The sequence below is a fragment of the Rhincodon typus genome, chromosome 3 (genome assembly GCF_021869965.1).
Source record: "Rhincodon typus isolate 14 chromosome 3, sRhiTyp1.1, whole genome shotgun sequence".
Classification (NCBI taxonomy): domain Eukaryota; kingdom Metazoa; phylum Chordata; class Chondrichthyes; order Orectolobiformes; family Rhincodontidae; genus Rhincodon; species Rhincodon typus.
In genome coordinates this window covers 113,177,897-113,202,802 of record NC_063334.1, presented here as the reverse complement: position 1 = coordinate 113,202,802, position 24,906 = coordinate 113,177,897, and the positions used below count along the sequence as shown (strand labels likewise).

General features: G+C 43.2%; 1 protein-coding gene across 6 annotated transcripts in view; it reads left to right on the top strand.

Moving 5' to 3' along the window:
- wdr17 (WD repeat domain 17) overlaps positions 1 to 21,439 on the top strand; it is a 91,698-nt gene extending 70,259 nt beyond the window's left edge. For 2 of the 6 annotated variants that reach the window (XM_048594975.1, XM_048594973.1), the window contains 8 exons: positions 387 to 407; positions 4,724 to 4,835; positions 8,303 to 8,444; positions 10,735 to 10,837; positions 13,303 to 13,404; positions 15,107 to 15,205; positions 18,688 to 18,871; positions 20,520 to 21,439. In XM_048594975.1, the coding sequence (XP_048450932.1) occupies positions 387 to 407; positions 4,724 to 4,835; positions 8,303 to 8,444; positions 10,735 to 10,837; positions 13,303 to 13,404; positions 15,107 to 15,205; positions 18,688 to 18,871; positions 20,520 to 20,639 (883 nt within the window). In that variant the 3' untranslated portion in view covers positions 20,640 to 21,439. Of the gene's footprint in view, positions 1 to 386; positions 429 to 4,720; positions 4,836 to 8,302; positions 8,445 to 10,734; positions 10,838 to 13,302; positions 13,405 to 15,106; positions 15,206 to 18,678; positions 18,872 to 20,519 lie in introns of all 6 variants that reach the window. The other 4 variants (XM_048594976.1, XM_020519572.2, XM_048594972.1 and 1 more) reach the window with 3 other exon arrangements.
- Positions 21,440 to 24,906: the final 3,467 nt, after the last annotated feature.

The following is a 24,906-nucleotide window of genomic DNA, read 5'->3' as shown; positions in this document are numbered from 1 at the left end:
CTGAAACGTCAGCTTTCCCGCTCCTCTGATGCTGCTTGGCCTGCTGTGTTCATCCAGCTCTACACCGTGTTGTCTCAGATTCTCCAGCATCGGCAGTTCCTACTATCTCTGCACCAGATCATATGTGTTTGGTTATCCGGGAAGGTGCTGCCCTAAGAAACTACACTTTATTTATTACTTTTTGAAGTGTGGTTGCTATTGTTACATAGACCAAAACATAGGAGGATTTGCTATCATCCTATCTCAATGGTTTTGCCATCATTAGGCCAAAAATTATTCAATGCATGACTATAATTTGCTTATCTCTTTTCAGCTTCATTTGTGCTGACATTTTGGAAAGAGTGACTATTTTATATTTCCTTTTGTTTTTAACCTTCTGATTTTAGCTTTCCGTGTACTGGATACAGGTACTCCAGCTGTTGGCAAAAGCATAAATATTGGCTGCTGTGCGTATAACTACATGTGGACTCCCAGTTCTCCCATTGCTGTAAAGATTGCCGCTTTTGTTTGGTGCTGTTTTGGGTTTGCTGTGTTTTTGTATGTTTCACACGTCGTACAAATTTCTGCTCCCAATGCAAAGTCCCATGTGATTAAAACGAAAATTGGGAACTACAGTGAGCCATAGATCCTGGCTGATTGTCTATTTGTTGAGCCTGGTGAGTGGTTAATCACCCAGAGTTGGTGAAGCAAATGGAATGCACTTGCTAATTTTTCAAGTCTATCCCATGTAGTAACAATGCATGATTGTTCATCTACGTGTGCTGTTAACCAATGCTGATATAAGTCATTGAAGGAATCGGTCCTCATATGTGGAATGAAGCAATTTCCAGTGATATCCACATTCATTGGTGTAATCCTTGGCCAAGAATTTTTGACACATTTGCTACACTTCTCTAAAAAAAAAGTGAATAAAATTGAAGAATTTTAAATCAATAAAAAGCACGTTCATTGCAAGTAACATTGAACCAAATAGCATTTGCAATCATAAAGGCTAATTGTTTTTGGATTGTAACAGAAGGCAGCAAAGAAATGGCTGTACTGACAATTTCTGTAATCAGTACAGGGTTGGTGGACCTAAGCCAAGAATGTATTATGTGACTTTGACTTGAATTTGTGCAAAGCTGCTTGGTTTATATCTTAAATGTAAAATTATTTGTCGGTATTGCTTGACAGCATTAAAGATAAGTCGGTAACATGAACTCAATGTCACAATCAATGATTATCTTGTGTTTTTTTATTTTCATGATTTTCATCTAAATTAGGAGTGAGAGTACCTGTATCTGTTTGAACCTGTATGAAAATCAAACTGGTTTAAACTTCAATTTATTTTTTAAGTTGCTATCATTACTTTTCATTCAGTTAGTGAAGCATAATGCTTGCCTATTCCCGCATCGATTAAGAATGAATATTAACATGATCAAAATTCTAAAGTAATCACCAGCTATATTCAAAAAATGGACTTCAATTTCCCCAAGTATTTCAGAAATACAGTAATTCCTCAAGATTAGGGAATCAAATTAGGAAATGTAAAGATCGTGACAATCTTTCCTAGTGATAAGCACAACTGTTAAATCATGAGGTTGGTTATCGATACTTAACGTTGACAAAGCAGCAGGAGCAAATGAGATACATCCAAAGATATTGAAGGAAGTGAGATTGGAAATTACAAGTACACTAGCCATTGTCTTTAAGTCTTCCCTGAAGTCAGGGGAGGTGCCTTAGCTCTGGCGAATTACTGACATCAAATCTCCTGTTAGCTTGCTTCTCTCCAAGGAGATGAGTTCCAACCTCTCCAAGGAGATGAGTTCCAACCTCTCCAGTCTATCCTCATAACTGAAGCTTCCGATTTCCAGAACCATTCTTGTAAATCTCTTCTGCGGTTTCTCCAATGCCTTCACACCCTTCCTACGGTGTAGCATCTAGAATTGTACACAGTATGCCAGCTAAGGTCTAAGTGTCTTGTATAAGTTTGGGATCACCTCCTAGCCTTTTGCGCTCATTGCGTTATTAATAAAGCCCAGGATACAGTAAGCTTTATGAACTGCTCTGTCCACCTGTCCTGCCATCTTCAGTAACCTATGCTTATTCATAGCAAAGTTGCTCTGTTCCTACACCTCTTAAGTATTGTACCCCTTTATTTTGTATTGTCTGTTCATGTTCATCCTATTAAAATGCAGCATCTCGCATTTTTCCACTATCTGGCCACTCGACCAACTTGTCAATGGCCTTTTGAAGCTCTACACAGACCTCCTCACAGTTTACAAGTTTTATATCATGGGCAAACTTTGAAACGGCCCCCTGCACAATGCTACCTCGATTATTAATATGCCTCAGGAGAAGGAAGAGTCTCAATACTGACACCTGAGGAACTCCACTGCAAACCATCCTTCAGCAGGAATAATATCCAATGACAAGAGCTCTCTGTTTCTGATTATTTAGACAGGTTTTCTTTTATTCCACCCCTCTTCTCCAGTCCCCTTTCTTCCATGGGCTATAATTTTTCTCACAAGCCTGTTGTGTGGCACTCTATTGAACAGGAGAGGAATTGTGACTGGAGACAGTAGACTTTGATGAAAATGTGAGGATTGATGAATATCCCTGAGTTTTGCTTGGTTACCCTCGGGTAGTCAGATAGAATTTTACTTCAATGTGTTAAATAGGAATAGTGTAGCCTATCACAGAGTCATTGGTTTATGGTCTGACTTCATGGGATTTCCCCAAGCCATGCTTGGCTTTTGACCTTCTGTATAGATTTTGAAAATTGTGAAGGAGCATTGTTACTCAGCAAGATAAACACAGAGAATGCTGGAGAAACTCAGCAGGAGGCTGGCATTGTCTGTGGGGAGAGAAACAAGTTAATGGTTCAAGTCTGATATGACTCCTCTTCAGAACACTGGAACTCTGAACCTAAAAGCCCCACTCTCAACCCCAACCCATCGGATTTGACACCGATAAAAAGCTCTTAAGTACCTTACCCACTTAACTTTCCTCAGTAGCTGTCAAAAATGGCTCCAAAGTGCACCTTTAAACAGTTTAGCTCCTAAATTATGGCACACCACTGTTGAAAGGGGTCATGTCTTGGTCTGTCATGCCACTCTTGCACAAAGTGGATTTCTCCCTCGTTCTCTCCAATAGACACATTCGAAACAGACCAGACTTGGAAATGTAGCCAGAAAAATCACCATCAGTTAAGCGGGTCACCTTTAAAGACCTGTCAGTCAAATCTGCTCCAATGGTGAGGTGAAAATCTGAGCCATTGTTCATTTTTATCATGCATCTATACCTGACTTCTATTAAAATGATGTTAACTGGAACACTGAAATAGCTTCCCCAGCCCAGGCCCTGACAAGTGCAGGCTGGAGACCCCTTTTTGATGCCCAAGTCAGCGTCCCAAGACCTGTCCAAAAAGTCTATCCAAACCTCTGTCTCCATAGATATTGCCTGACCATTTGAGAATTTCCAGCATTTTACATGTTTCTGTTTTATAAATTTCAGACTGCCAGCATGTGTAACATTCTGCTCTTGCTTTGTTCCTGATGTTCGAAAAGGACCAGGGACTGGTTAGCTCAGTTGACTGGATGGCTGTTCCGCAATGCGGAGTGATGCCGACAGCATGGATTTATTTCCCTGCACTGGCTGAGGACTCGTCGTGCACCCTCTCCCTTTGCCTGAGATGTAGTGACCCTCGGATTAAGCCACCACCAGTTGTCTCTTTAATGGTGACCTATGGCCTGATAGGGCTATGGTGACTTTGCCTTTACTCTATGGTTATACTGAGCTGGTGACCCTGGGAAGGTGATTGTCTAGCAGTATTATCACTTGTCTATTAATCCAGTAACCCAAGGAATGTTCTGGGGTCCTGGGTTTGGATCCCTCCATGGCAAATGTTGGAATTTGAACTCAGAAAAAGATCTGGAACTGAGAATCTAATAATGAACATGAAACCATTGTCAATTATTGGAAAAATCCATCTTTTTCGCTAATGTCCTTCAGGGAAGGAAATTACAGTCCTTACCTGGTCTGGCTTACATGTGACTCCAGACCCACAGCAATGTGATCAACATTTAGCTGCCCTCTGGGCAATTAGGGATGGGCAATAAATGCTGGCTAGGCCAGCGATGGCTATGACCCATAAAGGATTGAAAAAAGACCCCCTGGGGAAATAAACATAGGGAATGCTGGAGAAATTCATAGGGTCTGGCAGTATCTCCCAGCCTTCCCACCCAGTTGTAATCTCTTCCAACCTCTTCTGTAAGGCAGAAGCTTAAACACACGCACCAACAGAGTCAAGAACAGCTTCTTCCCCGCTGTTATTAAACTTCTGAATGGACCTCTCAAATTTCAAATCTAATGTTGATCTTGCTTTCTGTTTACCTTCTTTGCAGCTGTAACTTTGTATTCCTTGCTGTATTCTGTCACCCTATGATCTTTGTATGGTGTGATCTGCCTGTAGTGCACACAAAACAAAACTCCTCACTGTACCGAGGTACATGTGACAATAATAAATCAAATCATCTGTGGAAGGACAGAAAGCAGGGTTAACATCTCAAGTCCGGCATAGCTGTACATGGGTTCAAATCCCACCAAATTCTGGAGTTGAAAGTCAGTCTAAATAGCGGTGACCATCAGCTATCATAAAAGCCCGAAAGACTTACTAATGTCCTTTCTATTTCTCTAATTAAGCTGTGTTTGATTATTGTTGTATGTTTGTTTTTTTTTGCAGGGATCTAGCAGCTGACTTGTTGACTATGATACCTGACAGTGAGCTACTGTTGGTCAAACTGTGTGCGTTCTACCCAGGAAGCACTGCAGAGGTTAATGATCTTCATGAGAAGGTAAAGCTTGGGAGCTGCAGGGACCATCATACTATTTTCCAGAAGAGTTCATGTGACAGGTGTACAGGGAAGAGCATTGTTTTTGTTACAGTTGCCACCGCAAAACTCTTTGAACGGCATTCTTGTGACTGGGTGCCTGTGTCCAATGGTGTATCACAGGGTTTAGTGCTGGGCCCTTTGTTGTTTGCTGTGTACATTAATGATCTATGCAGCAATATCAAAGATCTGATCAGTAAGTTCACAGATTCACAAAAATTGGTGGTGGTCAACAGCAAAGAGGAAAGCCTCATCCTACAGGATGATATAGATAGGCTGGTCAAATGGGTTGAATAGTGGCAAATTGAATTTCATCCTGAAAAGTGTTTGAGGTGATATATTTTGTGAGGACTGCCTGTAGATCCCTGAAATCAGCAGAATAGGTAGAAAGAAGACACATGAGATACTTTCGATTATTACTCAAAGCATTGAATACAAGAGCATGAAGTTTGTAATGGAGCTGTATATAACTTGAGAGGGACCACTGCTGGAGTATTGTGCAGTAGCGATTGCCGCATGACTGAAAGGGTGTGATTGGACTAGAGAAGGTGCAGAGGAGGTTCACCAGGATGTTGTTTGGATGGATCAGTTCAGCTCTGCAGAGAGAAGAGATAAGCTGGCATTGTTTTCCTTAGAGCAGAGAAGGCTGGAGGGCATCTGATTGAGCTGTACCATGTGTTGAGGGCCGTTAGACAGAGTTGATAGGGAGAAACTTTTCCCCTTGCTAGAAGAGTCAGTAACAAGGGAGCACAGTTTTACAGTAAAGAGCAGGAGGTTTAGAGGGAATCTGAGGACAAAGGTGTTGACCCAGAAGTTTTTGGGTATGTAGAACTCCCTGCATAAAAGGGGTGGTAGAGACATGAACTTTCTCAACATTTAATTCGGATTTAGATCAGCACTTGAAAAATTACGGCATTTGGACCAAGTGCTGGAAGAGGGGATTAGAATAGATAGATGGTTGATGACTGGCACAGACATGCTGGGCCAAAGGGCCTATTTTTGTGCTTTAAGAACTCCAGGACTCTATGTTGGCACCAATAGTGCGGTTCGCACTAATGAGGCAGAAAACACACAAGGAATGAATTCACCCATTCCTTTGCAGAACATGCTATTCGTGTCCTGTAAGCTGTAAATGGAAAAGTTTCCATTTTATTCCTTCCGGAATCTTTTCAGCAGTCTTCCAGCACATAAATAAATTGGTGGTTTTGGACAGCCACGATTCTAACGGAGGCCATTGTAATGGTTGTAAGATGGCATGGTGAAGGTGAATACTGTTGTGCTGTGGCAGACAGCTGCCCTCTGGCTTCAAGAGAATGTAATTGCTTTGGTTTTTAAGTTATTTTCCAGGCAGAAGCTGAGGCACCGCTCGGGAATCCTGTAATCTTACGTCTCTGGGAGTGCAGAAATGTCAGATATTGCACGCACTGTTCTCCACTTCATGGGCTGTTAACCTCATTGAGGGGGAGCTTTATGAGGTCGCCCATGACAGGAAGGGCAGAAAGAGGCACAGTGGCAACCAGCTTCCAGATGAATTTGACAGGGAGACATTCAAGCATCCACTTGTTGTGTGACACAAGGGAACCCAAAGGAAGATCTGGTTGAAAAGGAGGGGTTTTCTTCCTTCGGTAGCATAGCTATTAGTGTCAGCCTGGGAGCAGCAGTGGTTAGCAGTGCTGCCTCACAGTGCCAGGGTCCCGGGTCTGATTCCACCCTCGGGTGACTGTCTGTGTGGAGTTTGCACATTCTCCCTTGTCAGCGTGGGTTTCCTCCAGGTGCTCCGGTTTCCTCCCACAGTAAAAAGATGTGCAGGTTGGGTGGATTGGCCATGCTAAACTGCCTGTAGTGGCCAGGGATGTGCAGGTTAAGTGGATTAGCCATGGGAAGTGTGGGGCTACAGGGATAAGGCAGGAGGGTGGGTCTGAGTGGGATGTTCTTCAGAGGATCTCTGTGTGCTCAATGGGCCTAATGGCCTGCTTCCACACAGTAGGGATTCCATGATCACTGAGACCTGTGGCCGTCCCAAAATATTCACTTCAGGCCCTGACCTCAGCAGGTTCTGGGTGAGGATGGCGTGGGGTCACTGGTTAGATTAGATGAAGCACTTTTGCTCCACCTTGACCCAAAAAATGGGTTTAACAGCCTATCATCTGCAGTGCCCTGTGGGTGTTGGTTTGGAGGTGAAGCTGACGAGATAGCAATGTAGACTGCTAAATAATCTTGAACTTTTTTTAAAAAATTCAGGAGATGGATGAAATGAATCTTGAGCAAAGATGTTAAAGTTGATTGACCAGTGTCTAAAATCAGAGAGTATCTTATGTTAATCCAGTTTGTGCAGGAGGCAGTTAAGAAGGACAAAGTAACAAGCAAAGGATGAAGACACAGACTATAATGCTTCCATGCCTGCAGAGAACACAGAACTCGGTAGGAATGTAAAATGTAATGTCTGCCAAGTGATACAGGCATTTTAACTGAGTAGACTTAAGAAGCAGAAAACCTCATGAAGGATGGAAAAGCAGAACATTTTAAAGGCTAGAATATAGTCATTATTAGTTTTTAGAGAGATTTTGGTGTGCTTGTACATTAGAGTCATGCCTGGATGTTTAACATGCAGGTACAGGTAAAGCAAGCAGTTGGATGGCAAATTGTATTTTGATTGATGGAGGAAAGTGCAGTGATTGTAATGAGGTCAGCTAGGTGGACCTCACAGAATATGAGTTCCCTGATTGGGGCTGTTAACTTGGTCCAGTCAGGGAGCCCTGGCTGACAGATACAAACAGGAATGTCAGAGGTTCTGCTCACTCTGAGAGCTGGCTCTAAAGAAGCTGAATCAGTGTCAAGGACTCTCCACGTGTAAATAAAGAGTGACTTGGGGATACTAACCTCTGTGGAGTTATTTCAGAATGCTGTCAGGTTAAAGAATATTTTTCTGCAATTCAATATAGATTTATCACCTTTGCTAATGAAGAAGGAGGTGTAACAAAATCTTCACCAGATTGAATCCTAGGAGGAGAGAGCTGTCCTGGGAGGAGAGATAGAATAGAAGTAACCTTCATTCCCTGGAGTTTAGAATGAGAGGTAATCTCATTCTCTTCGCTGAAGAGTCTGGAACTAGAAGTCATAATAAGTGATAAGGGATGAGACATTTAGGATCATGATGAGGAGATTCTTCACTTCAGGATAGTGAAACTTTGGAACTTTTTTACCTTTTGGATGCTCAGGTGCTTCAAGATTGAAATCGTTAATTTTTGAGCACTCAGTAACTCAAGGGTTATTGGGAAGCCGAGGAGTAGAGGTCAGGTGGCATGCTTATTGATAAGCAGAGCAGGATGAAGGTGCTGTATAGTTCACTCGAACTCCTGTTTCTTATGTTCTTTGTCAAGTATTTATGCTGATGGTTTGATTGCTATGTTATAAAAGAAATCTCTTCACAGTGTCATTTACCAACCTGCGAAGAATGTTTGCAAATTGCGGAAACATCTCAAAGTGAAGGGGAGACGTTCCAAGCAGTAAAATATTATTTATTGAGTCCGGTGCCAGAAAAAGCACTTCCAATTGGCCTTCTTTATGTTAAAGGTAAACTTCCTGGTTCCAGTTATCTCATTGATTGCTCTTTAACTAAATTATCTTGTATTATAAAATGTATGGAGATGCAGCATTTTCCTGATTTCTCGTAAGCAATTTCTTTTAGTTTATGCTCTTGATGCTGCTTATATTGACAAGGCCACTGTCAAGTTCAATCATTCTGTGTTTGATAATGTGAGTGTGTTTACTGTCAATGTCTGATTGGTTAACTTTGGGTTTAGACTGAACGAAAAGTAAACCAAGTTATCGTAGAGCTCAAAGCCAGAGCTGAAACCTGAAATAGACATTTTAAAGCACTGTCATTAAAAACTGTTACACACACACAATCAAATGTTGCCCTTTCATTTGTTTGAGGTTTGAGATATAACATGAACAGGACCCATGCTTATTAGCCATTGTTGAGGCATTGATAAAGTGAGGAGTTCCTTTCCTTGTTTATAGCTCACTGGACCAGTCAATACAAACCACAGATAGTCTTAGAGTCATAGAGATGCACAGCATAGAAACAGACCCTTCGGTCCAACACGTCCATGCCAACTAGATATCCTATATAAATCTAGTCCCGTTTGCCAGCATTTGGCCCTTTTCCCTCTCAACCCTTTCTGTTCATGTACCTATCCAGGTGCCTTTTAAATGTTGTAATTATACCAGCCTCCACCACTTCCTGTGGCAGCTCATTCCATACACGCACCACCCTCTGCGTGAAAAAGTTGCCCCTCGGGTCCTTTTTAAATCTTTCCCCTATCACCTTAAACCTCTGCCCTCTGGTTTTGGACTCCCCCATCCCAGGGAAAAAACCTTGTCCAATCACCCTATCCATGCCCCTCATAATTCTACAAACCTCTACAAGGTCACATCAACCTCCGATAATCCAGGGAAAATAGCTCCTCCCTATTTCAGCCTCTCCCTATACCTCAAACCCTCCTGGCAACATCCTTGTAAATCTTTTCTGAACCCTTTCCAGTTCCATGACATCCTTCCTATAGCAAGGAGACCAGACTGCACGCAGTATTCCAAAAGTGGCCTAACCAATGTCCTGTACAGCCGCAATATGACCTCCCAACTCCAATACTTAATGCATTGACTAATAAAGGCAAGTGTTTCAAACACCTTCATCACTATCCTGTCTACCTGCGACTCTACTTTCAAGGAACTATGAACCTGCACTCCAAGGTCTCTTAGTTTGGCAGCACTCCCCAGGACCTCATCATCAAGTGTATAAGGGGAGGCCTAGTGGTATTATTATCATTGGACTATTAATCCAGAGACCCAAATAATGTTCTGGGGACCTGGGTTCGAATCCTGCCACGGCAGATGGTGGAATTTGAATTCAATAAATATCTGGAATTAAGAATCTAATGATGACCGTGAATCCATTGTCAATTGTTGGGAAAACCCATCTAGATTCACTAATGTCCTTTAAAGAAGGAAACTGCCATCCTTACCTGGTCTGGCCTACATGTGACTCCAGACCCACAGCAATGTGGTTGACTCTGAACTGCCCTCTGGGCAATTAGGGATGGGCAACAAATGCTGCCCAGTCAGTGACGCCCTCATCCCGTGAATGAATAAAAAAAAAGAAGGCCTACCCTGATTTGCCTTCCCAAAATGCTGTGGGTGCACGCCAGAGAGAGAGGAGGCATTAGGTAATTATTTGGATGGAAATGGGATAAAGGCAGGGGCATAGCACTGGGTATCAGAACCAGTTACAGGCATGATGGGCTGAATGGCCTTCTTCAGATCTGAAATAAAAACAGCAAATGTTGGAAAAATGCAACAGGAATGGCTGGATCTGTAGGGAGAGGGACAGAGCTCAGGTTTAAATTCCAGAATGACTCTTCTTCAAAACTCACTTCTTCAGATCTGTTGAGTTTCCCCAGCTGCTTTATTTCTGTTTTTATTTCATTTCTTATCATTAGTATTCTAGTGTATTTCTCTGCTGTTTGAAACAATGCAATGCACCTGGTTGTAAATCTGTTGTTACCACGCTAACACTCTGGAAGAACATGCTCAATGGTTGGACTAATGTTTATTATTTCCAAATACAGCACTACGTTGGTTGTTCTGGGCAAAAATTGTCTTTGGCCACTCAACCCTGGCATTAACATTGGTTTCTATGAGAAACCATGCTTCATTTAAAGTCATTTCACTTAAAGTTATTTCACTTAAAGTTGGTATTGTAACAAATGTTTGAAATTCCTATCGATGTCTTGTCTGTAGTTTGGAAAAATGGCTCAAAATCCAGCAAATGACTAAATATTTGCTTCTTTTAACTGAACAGAGCAGCTAAGTAGCTCTGATTGGACCTTGGACTCTGTCTACGGGATCCTGGACCTGCTCAGCTACATTCGCACTGACCGGCTGATGCTACACAAGTGTAGTGAGTAAGTTAGATCACGAATACTGCTGCCCATTTAAATAAAAAATACAATTTTGGCTTGAAGGTTATTAGATTGAATGTGCTTTGTTAAATGGTACTTGTTGGTCCATCACAGTTGCTGGTAAGGGTTGTAAACTGACATGCTGCATCACAATTTCTGTGATGTAGCTGTACAAGAACAGTGCTCCATTGTGCTCACATATGTACTGATGTGCTGTCCTTCAGTGCTAATGTACACAGTTGTAGGTAGGGTGGGGTAATAGTGGTGGGGACATATGTCTTGTGCAACCAGCCTTGTGTTTCACCATGTTCAATCAGCTGTAACCTGGACAAGCATGGCTGAGCCAGAAAAAGCCATGTTATGGCACCATTCCATGCGAGCAGTACCACAGCGCTGGTAGTGCCACACAGTTAGCAGCACTGTTACATCCAAGACTGAAGGTTATGGGTTCAACACCCGTCCAAGAATTGGCCACACGATCAGGGCTGACGTAGCTACAACTTTTATTTATATAGCACCTTCAACATAACAAAAGGTACCACAGCAAATGACATATGACACACTGAGCCGCATAAAGAGACGTCAAAAGAGACAACCAAAAGCTTGTTTAAAGAAATGAGTTTTAAGGTGCACATTAAAGGAAGAAAGAGAGGCCATCGGGCTTAAGGACAAATTCCAAACAGCTTAAGGCCTGGTCAGCTGAAGGGACAGTCACCCAAGGTGGTCAAAAATGACAAATCTAGAGAGGTATGGATATCTCAGATAGCTGTGAGACATGAATTGGATGTTTACTTACGTTTGGATATACAGGAACAAGCCAACAGGTGGTTAGATGTGTGCTAATGTGTTTGACAAGAAGAATTGGATGTGTATGAGATCAGGCGTCGGCTTTCTACTTTTCACCAGCTGTAAACTAGCTTCAGTCTGATCCAGTCATTTGGTATGTACCTGGAAAGAAATAAAACAAGTCCCAGGACATGACTAAAGAGCAAGGGAACGTGGTAAATTGAATAGCACTTTCCCAAAAGCCAGCACCATAAAGTGAGCCAAGAGGACCCAACCACGTGATTGTAAGAGTCTCGTGATAGTGTGACAGAGATTCACATCAGGCTACAGACACATGGACGATCTACATGTATAAAATTATGGAAGACATAAATAATGTGGACAAGAAGGAGTAGAGTTAATGACTGGTTTGGGTTGAGCGGTTATTGAGGTGGTGGGTCGGGGCAGGAAGCATATATAGAGTCATAAAGTCATAGAGCTGTACTACATGGAAGCAGACACTTTAGTCCAGGTCGACCAGATAGCCTAAATTAATCTGGTCCCATTTGGCTTATAACCCTCTAAACCCTTCCTATTCATGTACCCATCCAGATGCCTTTTAAATGTTGTAATTGTACCAGCCTCCATCACTTTCTCCGGCAGCTCGATCCATACACACACACCACACTCTAAGTGAAAAAGTTGCCCCTCAGGTCCCTTTTAAATCTTTCCCCTCTCACCTTAAACCTATGCTCTCCAGTTTTGTACCCCCTACCCTGGGGAAAAGACCTTGACCATTCACCCTGTCCATGCCCCTCATGATTTTATAAACCTTTATAAAGTCACCCCTCAGCCTCTGACACTCCAGGGGAAAATAGCCCCAGCCTATTCAGCCTCTCCCTGTAGCTCAAACCCTCCAACCCTGGCAACATCCTTGTATTTGGTGAGTGGTTTTGAAAAAGAAGTTTTATTTTATGCAGTGTGCTGGCGTTTTGAGACTCACTGCCTGAAAGATTGAGAAAGACAGAAAACTTCAAAAGAAAATACTTGAATATGCATTTGGAACAATTTTAAGGTATTTATATCCGATCAGAATACAAACCAAGAGCTGTGACTTGTCTCAACCAGTTACACAGACAGACAGGCAGATAGTTGTTTTGTTGAAAAAGCCTCATGGCTGCTGAATTATAATAATGATGCAAATAAAACAAGTAATTACTGGCAAACATTACGATAGAAATACTGCATAGCACAATAAAAGGATTGTACAAATATGAACATTTCAGTTCACTATTAATTAGAATACATTTCAAAAGGCAGATCTCCTTAATTCATTCAATAAAAATAAAAGCTGCAGTAGAACTCCATATTTTGTGCTAAAGCCTATGGATCATATCACTCCGGGTTTATTAAGTTCTCAATAATCTGCCTTATAGTGTATAGGATTGGACTGCCTCATTGTCTTTTCAATCTGTATCTTATCTCTGTAATGGGGACTTTTCTGCATCTCGTATTAACTTTCATGTACAAAAGAAAGTGGCAATGGCAGATAGGATTCAAGAGTTGTCCAGTGAAGGTCATCAAAGCCAAAAACAAAATGACCTGTTTTTTTAATATATTTCTAATCTTCCCTAACATAAACAAATGGAAATGCAACACCTTATTCTTGGCCTGCGACAGAATTGGGAACTCTTGTCTTTCAGATTTCGGAATGAGCTACTTATATTTTGCGGCTACATTGCTACATTACTGGCCATGAGGAGACAGTACAACAGCATTGTGCCTGCGCTTTATGAGTACACCAGGTGAGGGCAGTACATACTGAAACATTTTCGCTCAAATTATGACAGTCAGTCTTGTAAATCTTTCAATAAAACAGGTTTTTGTGGAGCGTGTTAACAAAATTTGATTTTGCATAGGTTGAAGTAGATCCTGTGAGATGAAAAGTTTAGATCATTGAAATGTCAATGAACTACTTTGCTTGCTTGAAATGCTGTGAAGGTCAAAATGTGTTCCAGAGCTAAAGATAAGGTTCTCTGAACAGGAGAGTTAATGTTCTGGTCCACATAAAACGACAAAGACCAGGTTGAGCTCCCACTAACTACTGACTTAGTGGGGCTGCAATGAAATGGCCTGGTATTCTTCAATACTGGGAGAGGCCAATGGAGGCAAATTCAGGGAAGTTTTAGAAACAATGGAAACAGAATAGTTTGCAGAATTATGGGAGAGGGGCAGGGCGGTAGAACTTTCGTTTTTAATTCATTCGCAGGATGTGGGCTTCAGTGGCTAGGCCAACATTTATTGTCCATCACTAATTGCCCCAGAGGGCAGTTAAGAGTCAAACAAATTGCTGTAGGTCTGGAGTCATATGTAGGTCAGACCAGGTAAGGATGGCAGATTCCTTCCCTAAAGGACATGAGTGAACCAGATGGGTGTTTTCAACAATCGACTTATGGTCGTCATTGACTCTAATTCTAGAAATTTATTGAATTTAAATTCCCTATCTGCCATGGCAGGATTCAACCCAATGTCACTAGAAGATTACCTGGGTCTCTGATTTAACAATCCAGCGATAATACCACTGCTTCCCCACGAACAGCTAATCAGAAAACTATTCTAAAGAGCCAGTGTAGAGATGGCGATCTAAGTGACCCCCACCCTGTGCTGATACTATTACAGAAGGCACTGTGTTACTGCTGGTCAGCAGTGGAACATATCAACCTGATCTGCTTCAGTCTTGGCTGAGGAGCTTAATTTCTGGGACATTGGTGTCCAAAATTTCCATTTCTAATAACCACCTTGTGAAACAAAGGCTGTAAATGTAGGAACTGCTCAGCAGCCCGCCCTTGTGTACATTGAAATCTGTGATAAATAGATTCTTGATCAGCCGGGGAATAAAGGGTTATGGGGAAAGGGCGGGAAAGTGAATGTGAGGAATGTCGGATCAGCCATGATCCAATTGAAAGGTCAAGAGGCTCAAAGGGCCGAACAGTCTCCTCCTGTTCCTATTTCTTATGGTCTTACAATAACTTGGAGCAAATACTAATGCTGTTTATGTAGCATTTTAAGTTTGTCCGATTACAAAACTGTTGTTGTTGTACAAGGATTTCCTCCTTGAAGAGGTTAAAGGTGTATTCCGAATTGAACAGCAACGTAGGCGCCAGGGGCTAAGTGGCCACCTCTTAATGTTCCTTCTGACAGAGAGAGCTCAAAGCTACTTGAGAAGGACAGTAAATGATGACCCTGTCTGTGTTGCCCACATACTCCTGAACGCAGTGTCTAAAAGATCAAAATGATCCAGCTTTTAAACAGCGTGATGCTGGAGATGACAAACTCGAGCAGTCAACTGGTTATAGTCTGGTCGGTGAATGTTCTGCCATTTTTAGAATAGCTGTCGAGTTCTGTGTGAGGCCAGAGGTGTCTCGATTAGAGTCAGGAACCCAGGCCTTGAGTCTCGCACTTTGAAATTTCCGCTTGTGCCTCAAAGGTCCGCCCTCTTTGTTACAGCCAGCTCTTGAAGCGTAGAGAGGTGACAGTCCCGATACGGATTGAGCAGCTATCGGCCGAGCTGGATGGATGGAGAGCCTGCACTCAGTCAACCAGCAAGTGAGTACGCAACTAACCGATAGAACAAACTCACTGTACTTCCATGATGACAGGTCGCCAAATAACTTCTGAGCTTCTCCCTCTTCTGGCTGCTACACTTGATTTTATGGTGGGGTTATGATGGAGCCACACCAAGGTATTTATTGTGTCTTTTGTTGCAAACTAAAGGAACTAATTCCCAAGTCATTCAGAGATAATAGGAACTGCCGATGCTGGAGTCAGAGATAACAAGGTGTGGAGCTGGAGGAACACAGCAGGCCAGGCAACATCAGAGGAGCAGGAAAGCTGACGTTTTGGGTTGGGACCCTTCTTCAGACCATTTCAATGTCAACTTTCCTGCCCCTCTGATTCTGCCTGGCCTGCTGTGTTCCTCCAGCTCCACACTATTATCCTTAATTCCCAAGTCATCATGCCTGTGTAGGTATCGACATCGGAGGAGGGGAATGTGGGAAAGGACACTGCTTGGTCACCTCTCCCTGCTTCACCAAAAAGAACAGTCACACCTCATTTATCTTCCAGCACTAAAATTGTGGGACTGCTGCCTGTAATAAAGGTAAAGTCACCATAGTTCCACCCATTAGAGAGTGAGATCTAGTGGTGAGTTTAATTTGAGGGTTGCCATGCATCAGGGAAGGAAGGTGGTACCTCAGCCAGCGTGGGCATTGAACCTAGGCAGTTGGCATCACTCTGTAATGCAAACCAGCCATCTCGCCAACTGAGCTAGCTGAACCTTGCACCCCAATAGATGTACACCAAGCTATTAAATTGGAACAGGGCTACAAAAACAACCAAATAGCCTCGTGTTTGGTATCTAACATAGTTGCCTTGCTGGGAACAATAAGTGTGCTATGAGCAATACCAATGGACCAGTAATATTCAATATCCACTTGAGCTGGTAGTGAAATGAATGTGGAAACAGGAGGAGGCCATTCAGCCCTTCAAGCCTGTTCCACCATTCCATCAGATCAGGGTGGCATGGTGGCTCAGTGGGCTGCACTGCTGCCTTACAGCATGAGGGATCCAGATTCAAATCCAGCTGTGGGTGACTGTGTGGAGTTTGCACATTCTCCCTACAGCTGTGTGGGTTTCCTCCCACAGCCCAAAGATGTGCAGGCTGGATGGATTAGCTAAGTGAAATGCAGTGTTACAGGGATGGGCTGGGTCTGAGTGGGATGTTCTTTGGGAGGGGCAGTTTGGACTGAATGACCTGCTTCTGCAATGGAAAATCTTACTTTTCCGTAAAACATGATGCCTAGCCACATTAGGTGATATTAAACAAAAACTTTAACAAAGAAGTTACTTTTAGGGAATATTTTAGAGACAGAAACTGATTTGGAGACAGAGAGGTGCAAGGAGGGACTCCTGGGACCTGGGGTTAGTCAGCGGAAGGCATGGCCACCGTAGAGGAGCAGTGCAAATCAGGGATGCTCAAGAAGGTGGAATTTGAGGAACCCAGACAGCTCAGAGTCTATGGGGCAGAGCGGAGGGACGAGATCACAGAGGGTCCTGCAATCAAGGATGAGAGTTTTTAATTCAAGGCGTTGTTTGACTGGGGGCCAATGTAGATCAGTGAGCACGCGGTGATGGAAACAGAACTTGGGGCAGGTTAGGACATACAGAGTTTTGGATGACCTATGGTTCACTGAGAGTAGAATGTGGAAGGTCAGCCGAGAGTGCATTGAAATAGTCAAGTCAAATTAATGAAGGGGCAGAGTCAGTAGCGTCCCTATCTCTGGCAAACCGCTGCAGAACTTTTGCTGAACATTATCCAGAATCAGTACACAGGGCTTCTGACCTGAAGAGGTAATGAAGGCATGAATGAGGGCTTCAAAGCAGAGGACGAGCAAAGTCAACCGATATTTTGGAGGAAATCTTTGTGATAGCATGAACAGTGGACAGACGTTCATCTCAGTACGACTCCCAACATTGCAAATAGTTTGGGTCAATCTCAGACAGTTGCCAGGCAGAGGAATGAAATTCATAATAGGGAACAGAATTTAGAGCAGGGATCAAAATCTTCAATCTTCGCAAGCTTTAATCAGTGCAAATGTCTATTTCTCCAGTACCCCAGGTGACAGATGGGCACCCTGATCATTTAGCAACAGTGGAGGAGTAAAGAGAAATGGTGGTGAAGTAAAGCTGAGTGTTGCTAGTGTATTTATGAAAATCAACACTGAGGGCATCGAGAGACAGCATGTGGATGAGAAATAGAAGGAGCCAGGGATAGATCCCTAGAGGAAAAAAAAAACGAAGAGCTGCAGATGCTGGAAATCAGAAACAAAAATAGAAATTGCTGAAAGAACAAAGCATCTGTGGAAAGAAAGCAGAGTTAACATTTCGGGTCTTGAAGAAGTGGCCCTTCTTCAGAACTGATTGTAGCTGAGAAAAGGTTGACACACACGCTGAAGAAGGGATGGGGGAAGGGGAGGAATAAACGATAGGTGGAGATGAGGCCCAGAGATAGAGAGAGAAGAACAGTTGGGCAGACAAAGGAATGGGTAAATGTCAGTCTGGGATAATGACTAGCTGCTAATGGGGACCATTGGTGGTTGATGATGGGTTGTTTGTGCAGGTAGCCCATGTGATGACAGGGCTTGGTGTGAGAGTCACCACAGGTCATCATATAGAAGCAGGAAAGGAAGTCATTGCCAATAATACTCAGACTACAATTAGGAAGGTAAGAATGGAATGATGTGAGAGCATTGCCACACAGTGGAGTGACAGTGGAGTGATGCTTGGAAGAGGATGGCATGATTGACCATCCCAAAGATTGAGAGGGATGAAGAGGGAGAGTGTACCATGGTGGCAGTCACATAGTTGTTTCATTTTGGGACTATGGCTGAGGTGGACATCTGATTGAAAGGCTTCAAACATCTGGAATTCCAGGAAAGACAGGATTGGGAGGGGGCAGCACTTACAACAATTTCAGCAGCAGCTGTAGATGGCGATAATGCCACAGAGACACACTGCGCTAACGTCAAAACTCTGACTATTCTTGGTTTACCGGTCACATACTGTGGGTTCAATGATTCAGGCCCAATCTGCAAGGTCGGACACCAAATATGTGCACCCCTCAAACTGAATTAATGCCCATTAAAACAGCTGGACATCTGATCCTCATATAAATCTGTTCTGCCAGGCTCCTGTGGGACAGTGGTAGTGTCCCCACCTCTGAACGAGGGAGGCCCAGGTTCAATCCGCACCCCTACTCCAGAGGTGTGTGTAAGACCACCTCTGAACAGATTGGTTAGAAAATATCTGTAAAATATCTGATGGTGATCTAAATTTCAATGGTGTTGTTTCATAACTGTGAGAATGATGAATGCATCAGTGTTATTCTCTTTCAAACGCATTCTAAGTTATCTATCAATTGCCCTACCACTGTTGGTCATAAAGCTGATGAATAATTTGGATCTACATTGTTTATTGCAGTCCTTCAAAATACACATGTCTCACACGAGTTGGTTTCCCAGTTCTGCCAGGTCACTCGAGGACTTGCCATATATGCCTCCTTCTGAATCTCAGAGAGAAGTGTACAGCATTTTGCTAAATAGGATTAAGGAAGAACCCATCAAAGGACTGATTGGCCCTGATTATGTCACAGGTTCTAATCTTCCCAGTCACTCAGATGTCCATACGTCCTGCCTCACAGGTTTGCGGATACAGGTAAGCAGAGCACGTTTATTTTTGATTTATTGCATGAAGCAGTTGAAATTGACTTTCAATTGCTGTAATGTCAATTTTATTTGTACTGATAATAAGCTGTTTAAATGTGTATATTAATAGAGTCCTTCAGCAAGTGTTTAATTTGTATAGTCGATGAATATAGAACTTCATAAACGTACATAAAAATAACAGCTTAGAAACAGGCCATCTTTCCCTCTACTTTAGAAGATAGGGAACGGGAGGATGAGTTGACCATGCAACCCATTCTCTGGTGATCAATGTGATTGTGGGTCATCATCAGTTTCAACTCTACTTTCCCGGCCATTCTCCATATCCGTTGGCTTCCTGAGAGACTAAAATATTGGCTATCACAGCTTTAAAGAAATTCGGCGAGGTATCATGCATAGCCCTCTATGATACGGCATCCAACGTTTCACAGTCCTGTGAATGAAGAACTTTTTGTTCGTCTCAGCCCCCTTCGCCTGAGTCAGTGCCCCTTGCTTTTACGACAGCCCAGCCAGGAGAAACAGGCTCTTGATGTCTTTCCTGTAATGCCTCTTCAAAATTCAGTAGTTTCAAGGAAGTCACCTGTGACCCAATTTATATAGGCCCAATTTACTCAGCCTTTTATGATAGGACAACCCTGTCATCCCACCGACCAACTTATTTGTGAACCTTCACTGTACTGTCTCCAGTGCAAGTTGTATGAGGTGTTTATGAACCTCACATGTATGCGAACAGTTTTGGTTCCTTTATCTGAGGAAAGATGTACTGGCTTTGGAGGCAGTTCAGAAAAGGTTCACTAGAATGATAGCGGGATTTTCTTATGAGAGGTTGTGCGGGATGGGCCTGTACTCATTGGAGTTTAGAAGAGACCTTATTGAAACGTAAAAGATTCTTAAAAGCTAGCCTATTGGCGATCGTGTGGATTGTGGTAAAAATCCGTCTGGTTCAGGAGTACACCTTTAGGAAAGGAAATTTGTCATGCTTACCTGGTCTATTCTACAAGTGACTCCAGACCCACTGAAATGCAGTTGATTCTTAACTGCCCTCTGAAATGGCCGACTCAAGCATGATAATAAGTGTCGGCCTTGCCAACGTTGCCCACTTCCCAGGAAGAAATGAAGTGTAATGTGTAAGTGACAGAGAGTGAGAGACAGTTGTGCAAGAGAACAGAAGGCAATGGAGGTGAGTGACAGAATTAACCAAGAAAGAAGCAACTTGTGTGTAGGCACAAGACCTCAGCCTGTTCCAGAGAGCTTCTCAGTTCATGGAAGTGTTGTAACTGTGGTAATTTAGGGAAACATGACAAGCTCTAGTTAAGAGCAGTTCCACCACATTGACAAATAGTCACGTTGATAAATAATTAAATATCAGCCAGGAGAAAGAGAGATAAGAAGAGAAGCCAAAACTAAAGTGAATAACTTAACTTCTCAGCCACTGGTTTGAACCAAAGCAATACTATTTAGATTCTAGAAATTACATTTTAATCTCAATTTTAAATTGTAATATGCACATGCTCCAAATACACAAAAGTGTTAACGTAATAAAACTTTATAAACTCTGAGCACTGTAAAATGCAATCAGATCAGCATAATGACTGAATTATGATGGAACAGTTAAACCTCTTTTTTAATCTTCCCTTTAGGGACCGGTGTACTTCCTTGAGGATGGAAGGTCAGCGATCTCTCTGAATGATGCATTAATGTGGGCCAAGGTCAACCCATTCTCCCCCTTAGGAACAGGAATGCGCCTGAATCCATTCTGATAGGAGTGTTGTTATGAAGAGATTACTTTTTTAGTACTTTCATATGGGTGACTATTGCTAAGGTTGGTGCTGTACAGACTTCAGAGCATGAATGACCAGAGTGTGGCATCATGCTGTAATACTGTACATCTTGCAAAGCATTAGCTGCAATAGGATAATGACAGGGAACTGCCCTTCCCTTGACTGACTTTCCGAAGCGCAGTTGATTCATGTATAGAGCAGCTGACAGAATGAAATCTCCCTGGTGTCGGGAAAGGACTTTTCTTTTACACACCTAAACGGAGAGATTTTTTTTCTGGATACTGGAGGAGCTAGCAACCTGACATGCCTCCTGTCACAGCAAACAAAATCCAGATCGAGCTCTGTGTTCATTCTGTCGTCTCTTGCAATTTCGACACCTCAGAGCATTTCTTCACCTGCAGAAGGGAAAGATCCAATTCTGGAAACAGTTGCAGATATTTTATCATCCAATAGTTGATGGAAATAAAAATATGCATGGTGATTACTGGAGTAGTTGACAAAATAACTAATACTCACTTGCAAATATGATGTCTAATTTTTTTTGGTCAGCTCTTCGCAGCCAATATAGGAATATTACTCAACAGCTCTCGCTCAGCTGGCCAATGATAAAAGTTTAAAAGTGCAGAATCATTTAAATCTTATGAGGTAGATTTTGAAAGATTTTGCTATGTGCTACTTAACACTATACACACACACACGCGCACTCACACACACATAAACACACACACACACATACACACGCTTCAAAATGGGAAGAAAAGCTTTAATATTATAGACTTTTTTTAAAAACTGAGGATTGTAAATGTTGTTTGATCAGCATGATCCTGAATTATGCTGAATTAATTAAACTGCAGAAAGTGCAACACATCTTTATTGAAAACACCAGAACAGTCCATTGTCAAATACCTCTTTAATCTTTAAGTTTACATCGGCAGATTTATTTTTTTAAAATAACTGCAGAGTGCAGTTCACACTGGGGAAGTAACTGTCCGACTGCTTCTCAGTAGAGTAATTTTGGAGTTATATCACAGTACGAAGACCTGAATTTACTGCGTCTCCTGGTATGATATTGTTTGTCTTGTAACAGTTAGTGGAGTAATTTATGGAAGCTGTGCCTTAGTGTAGGTGAAATATATCCATTTCCTTCCTTAAAATGACATGGTTCTTTTGTTTTGTAGAGTTGCATTTGCTCTTCCCTGACGTTCTGAGTAATACTTATTGACACGAGCCCTCAAAATTGAATGCCACCCTAATTAATGGATTAATTAATCTAGTCATTAATTGGACGAAGTGCAAATCCAAGAGCTAACTCCATGGTCTGAGTCACAAACGTGCACACTCAACGACTTTCATCCATTAAGATCAATGAAGGGATGAAATTTCACTTGAAATACTCTCTATCTTGGGCACCACCGCACTGGGAGCAATGGATCATTCAATCATCTCTCCAGTTTCCTAGCCTTCTGGGTTCAAATCAGTGGGGATATAAGTACAAATATGTGCACACATTTACAGTGTTCATCTGTCATTACTTCCCTCAGCCGTCCCCAAATTGTTATTTGTTTTGTATCTTCATGCACACTTCCCCTCTTGTGAAATAATGGGGAAGCCATGGATGAATTATGCAGGCTGGTTATCAACTTGTTGAACAGAATCATGGCCACTCCTTCTGTGGACAATGAGTCCCGGACTGGAACCCGAACCTGGAGCTTCTAGTTTCAGAGCCAGTTCCTCTACCTCCTGGACCACAAGAACCCCCTCTTGACCACAAAGGAATAGATGAACAAAAGAACCTGAGGGGCATGCATTTGCAATTCATTCACCAATATAAACTAACATGGCCATAAAGAAACCGAAACAAACACTAGGGCTCACTTAGAGGACCAGAGTCAAAAAGAAAAGAACTGACTTTGAATTTATATCGGCCCTCGGTTAGATCGCACCTCAAAAACTATGTACAGTACTGGTCTCCACATCATAAAAACAACATAAGTTATTTGATATATTCAAGTTCAAGAAATTTGGATGGACGAGATCATTGGATGCATGGGAAGCTCTGAATATCAGGAATGATTGTGCAGTCTGGGGCTTTTTTATTCTGTGGAAAAGACTAATTGGGGACCAAATATGGTCTTTTAAACCATGAAATGAATTCAGGGTAGACATAGAAAAGATGCTTTCACTTAATGGTTCAAATCTATATATATCATATATATAAAAATATACATTTTACATATATATAAAAGAAGCCATTTGGCCCATTGAGTCTGTACTGACCCTCCAGTGAGACTCCCAGCCAGACTGAACCCTCACCCCATCCCTGTAACCCTGCATTTCTCGTGGCTAACCCACCGAGCCTGCACATCACTGGACACTATGGGCAGTTTAGCATGGCCAATCCACCCTAACCTGCAAATGTTTGAACTGTGGGAGGAAACCGGAGCACCCGAAGGAAAACCACATAGACAGGGAGAATGTGTAAACTCCACAGAGACAGTCACCTGAGGCTAGAATCGAACCTGGGCCCCTGGTACTGTGAGGCAGTAATGCTAACCACTAATAATTGATAATAAATCTAAGAAGGAAATCAGAAAACACAACAGCTTTACCCAGAACATTTCTAAGAATATGGAGATAGTAGGAACTGCAGATGCTGGAGAATCTGAGATAACAAGGTGTAGACCTGGATGAACACAGCAGGCCAAGCAGCATCATGGGAGCAGGAAGGCTGACGTTTCAGGCCTAGACCCTTCTTCAGAAATGGGGGAGGGGAAGGGGGTTCCGAAATAAATAGGGAGAGAGGGGAAGGTGGATAGAAGATGTATAGAGGAGAAGATAGGTGGAGAGGAGACAGACAGGTCAAAGAGGTGTAAAGGTGAGTGCAGGTGGGGAGGTAGGGAGGAGATAGGTCAGTCCAGGGAGGACGGACAGGTCAAGGGGGCGGGATGAGGTTAGTAGATAGGAGATGGGGGTGGGGCTTTAGGTGGGAGGAGGGGATAGGTGGGAGGAAGGACAGGTTAGGGAGGCGGGGATGAGCTGGGCTGGTTTTGGGATGCGGTCGGGGGAGGGGAGATTTTGAAGCTTGTGAAATCCACATTGATACCATTGGGCTGCAGGGTTCCCAAGCGGAATATGAGTTGCTGTTCCTGCAACCTTCGGGTGGCATCGTTGTGGCACTGCAGGAGGCCCAGGATGGACATGTTGTCTGAGGAATGGGAGGGGGAGTTGAAATGTTTCGCAACTGGCAACCACCTAGAAACCGATATCCGTTTCAAGCCCACCAACTCCCACAGCTACCTAGAATACACCTCCTCCCACCCACCTTCCTGCAAAAATGCCATCCCCTATTCCCAATTCCTTTGCCTCCGCCGCATCTGCTCCCAGGATGAGGGATTCCACTCCCGTACATCTCAGATGTCCTCGTTTTTCAAGGACCGCAACTTCCCCCCCCTCAGTGGTCGAGAACGCCCTCGACCGTGTCTCCCGCATTTCCCGCAACTCATCCCTCACACCCTCTCCCTGCAATAACAACCAAAAAAGAATCCCCCTCGTCCTCACATACCACCCCACCAACCTCCGGATCCAACGCATCATCCTCCGACACTTCCGCCATCTGCAATCCGACCCCACCACCAAAGACATTTTTCCCTCCCCACCCTTATCTGCTTTCCAGAGGGACCACTCTCTCCATGACTCCCTTGTCCGCTCCACACTCCCCTCCAGCCCCACCACACCCGACACTTTTCCCTGCAACCGCAGGAAGTGCAACACCTCCCCCCTCACCCCCATCCCAGGCCCCAAGAAGACTTTCCACATCAAGCAGATGTTAACTTACACATCTGCTAATGTGGTATACTGCATTCACTGTTCCCGTTGTGGCCTCCTCTACATCGGGGAAACCAAGCGGAGGCTTGGGGACCGCTTTGCAGAACACCTACGTTCGGTTCGCACTAAACAACTGCACCTCCCAGTCGCGAAACATTTCAACTCCCCCTCCCATTCCTCAGATGACATGTCCATCCTGGGCCTAATGCAGTGCCACAACGATGCCACCCAAAGGTTGCAGGAACAGCAACTCATATTCTGCTTGGGAACCCTGCAGCCCAATGGTATCAATGTGGATTTCACAACCTTCAAAATCTCCCCTCCCCCTACCGCATCCCAAAACCAGCCCAGCTTGTCCCCGCCTCCCTAACCTGTCCTTCCTCCCACTTATCCCCTCCTCCCACCTCAAGCCCCACCCCCA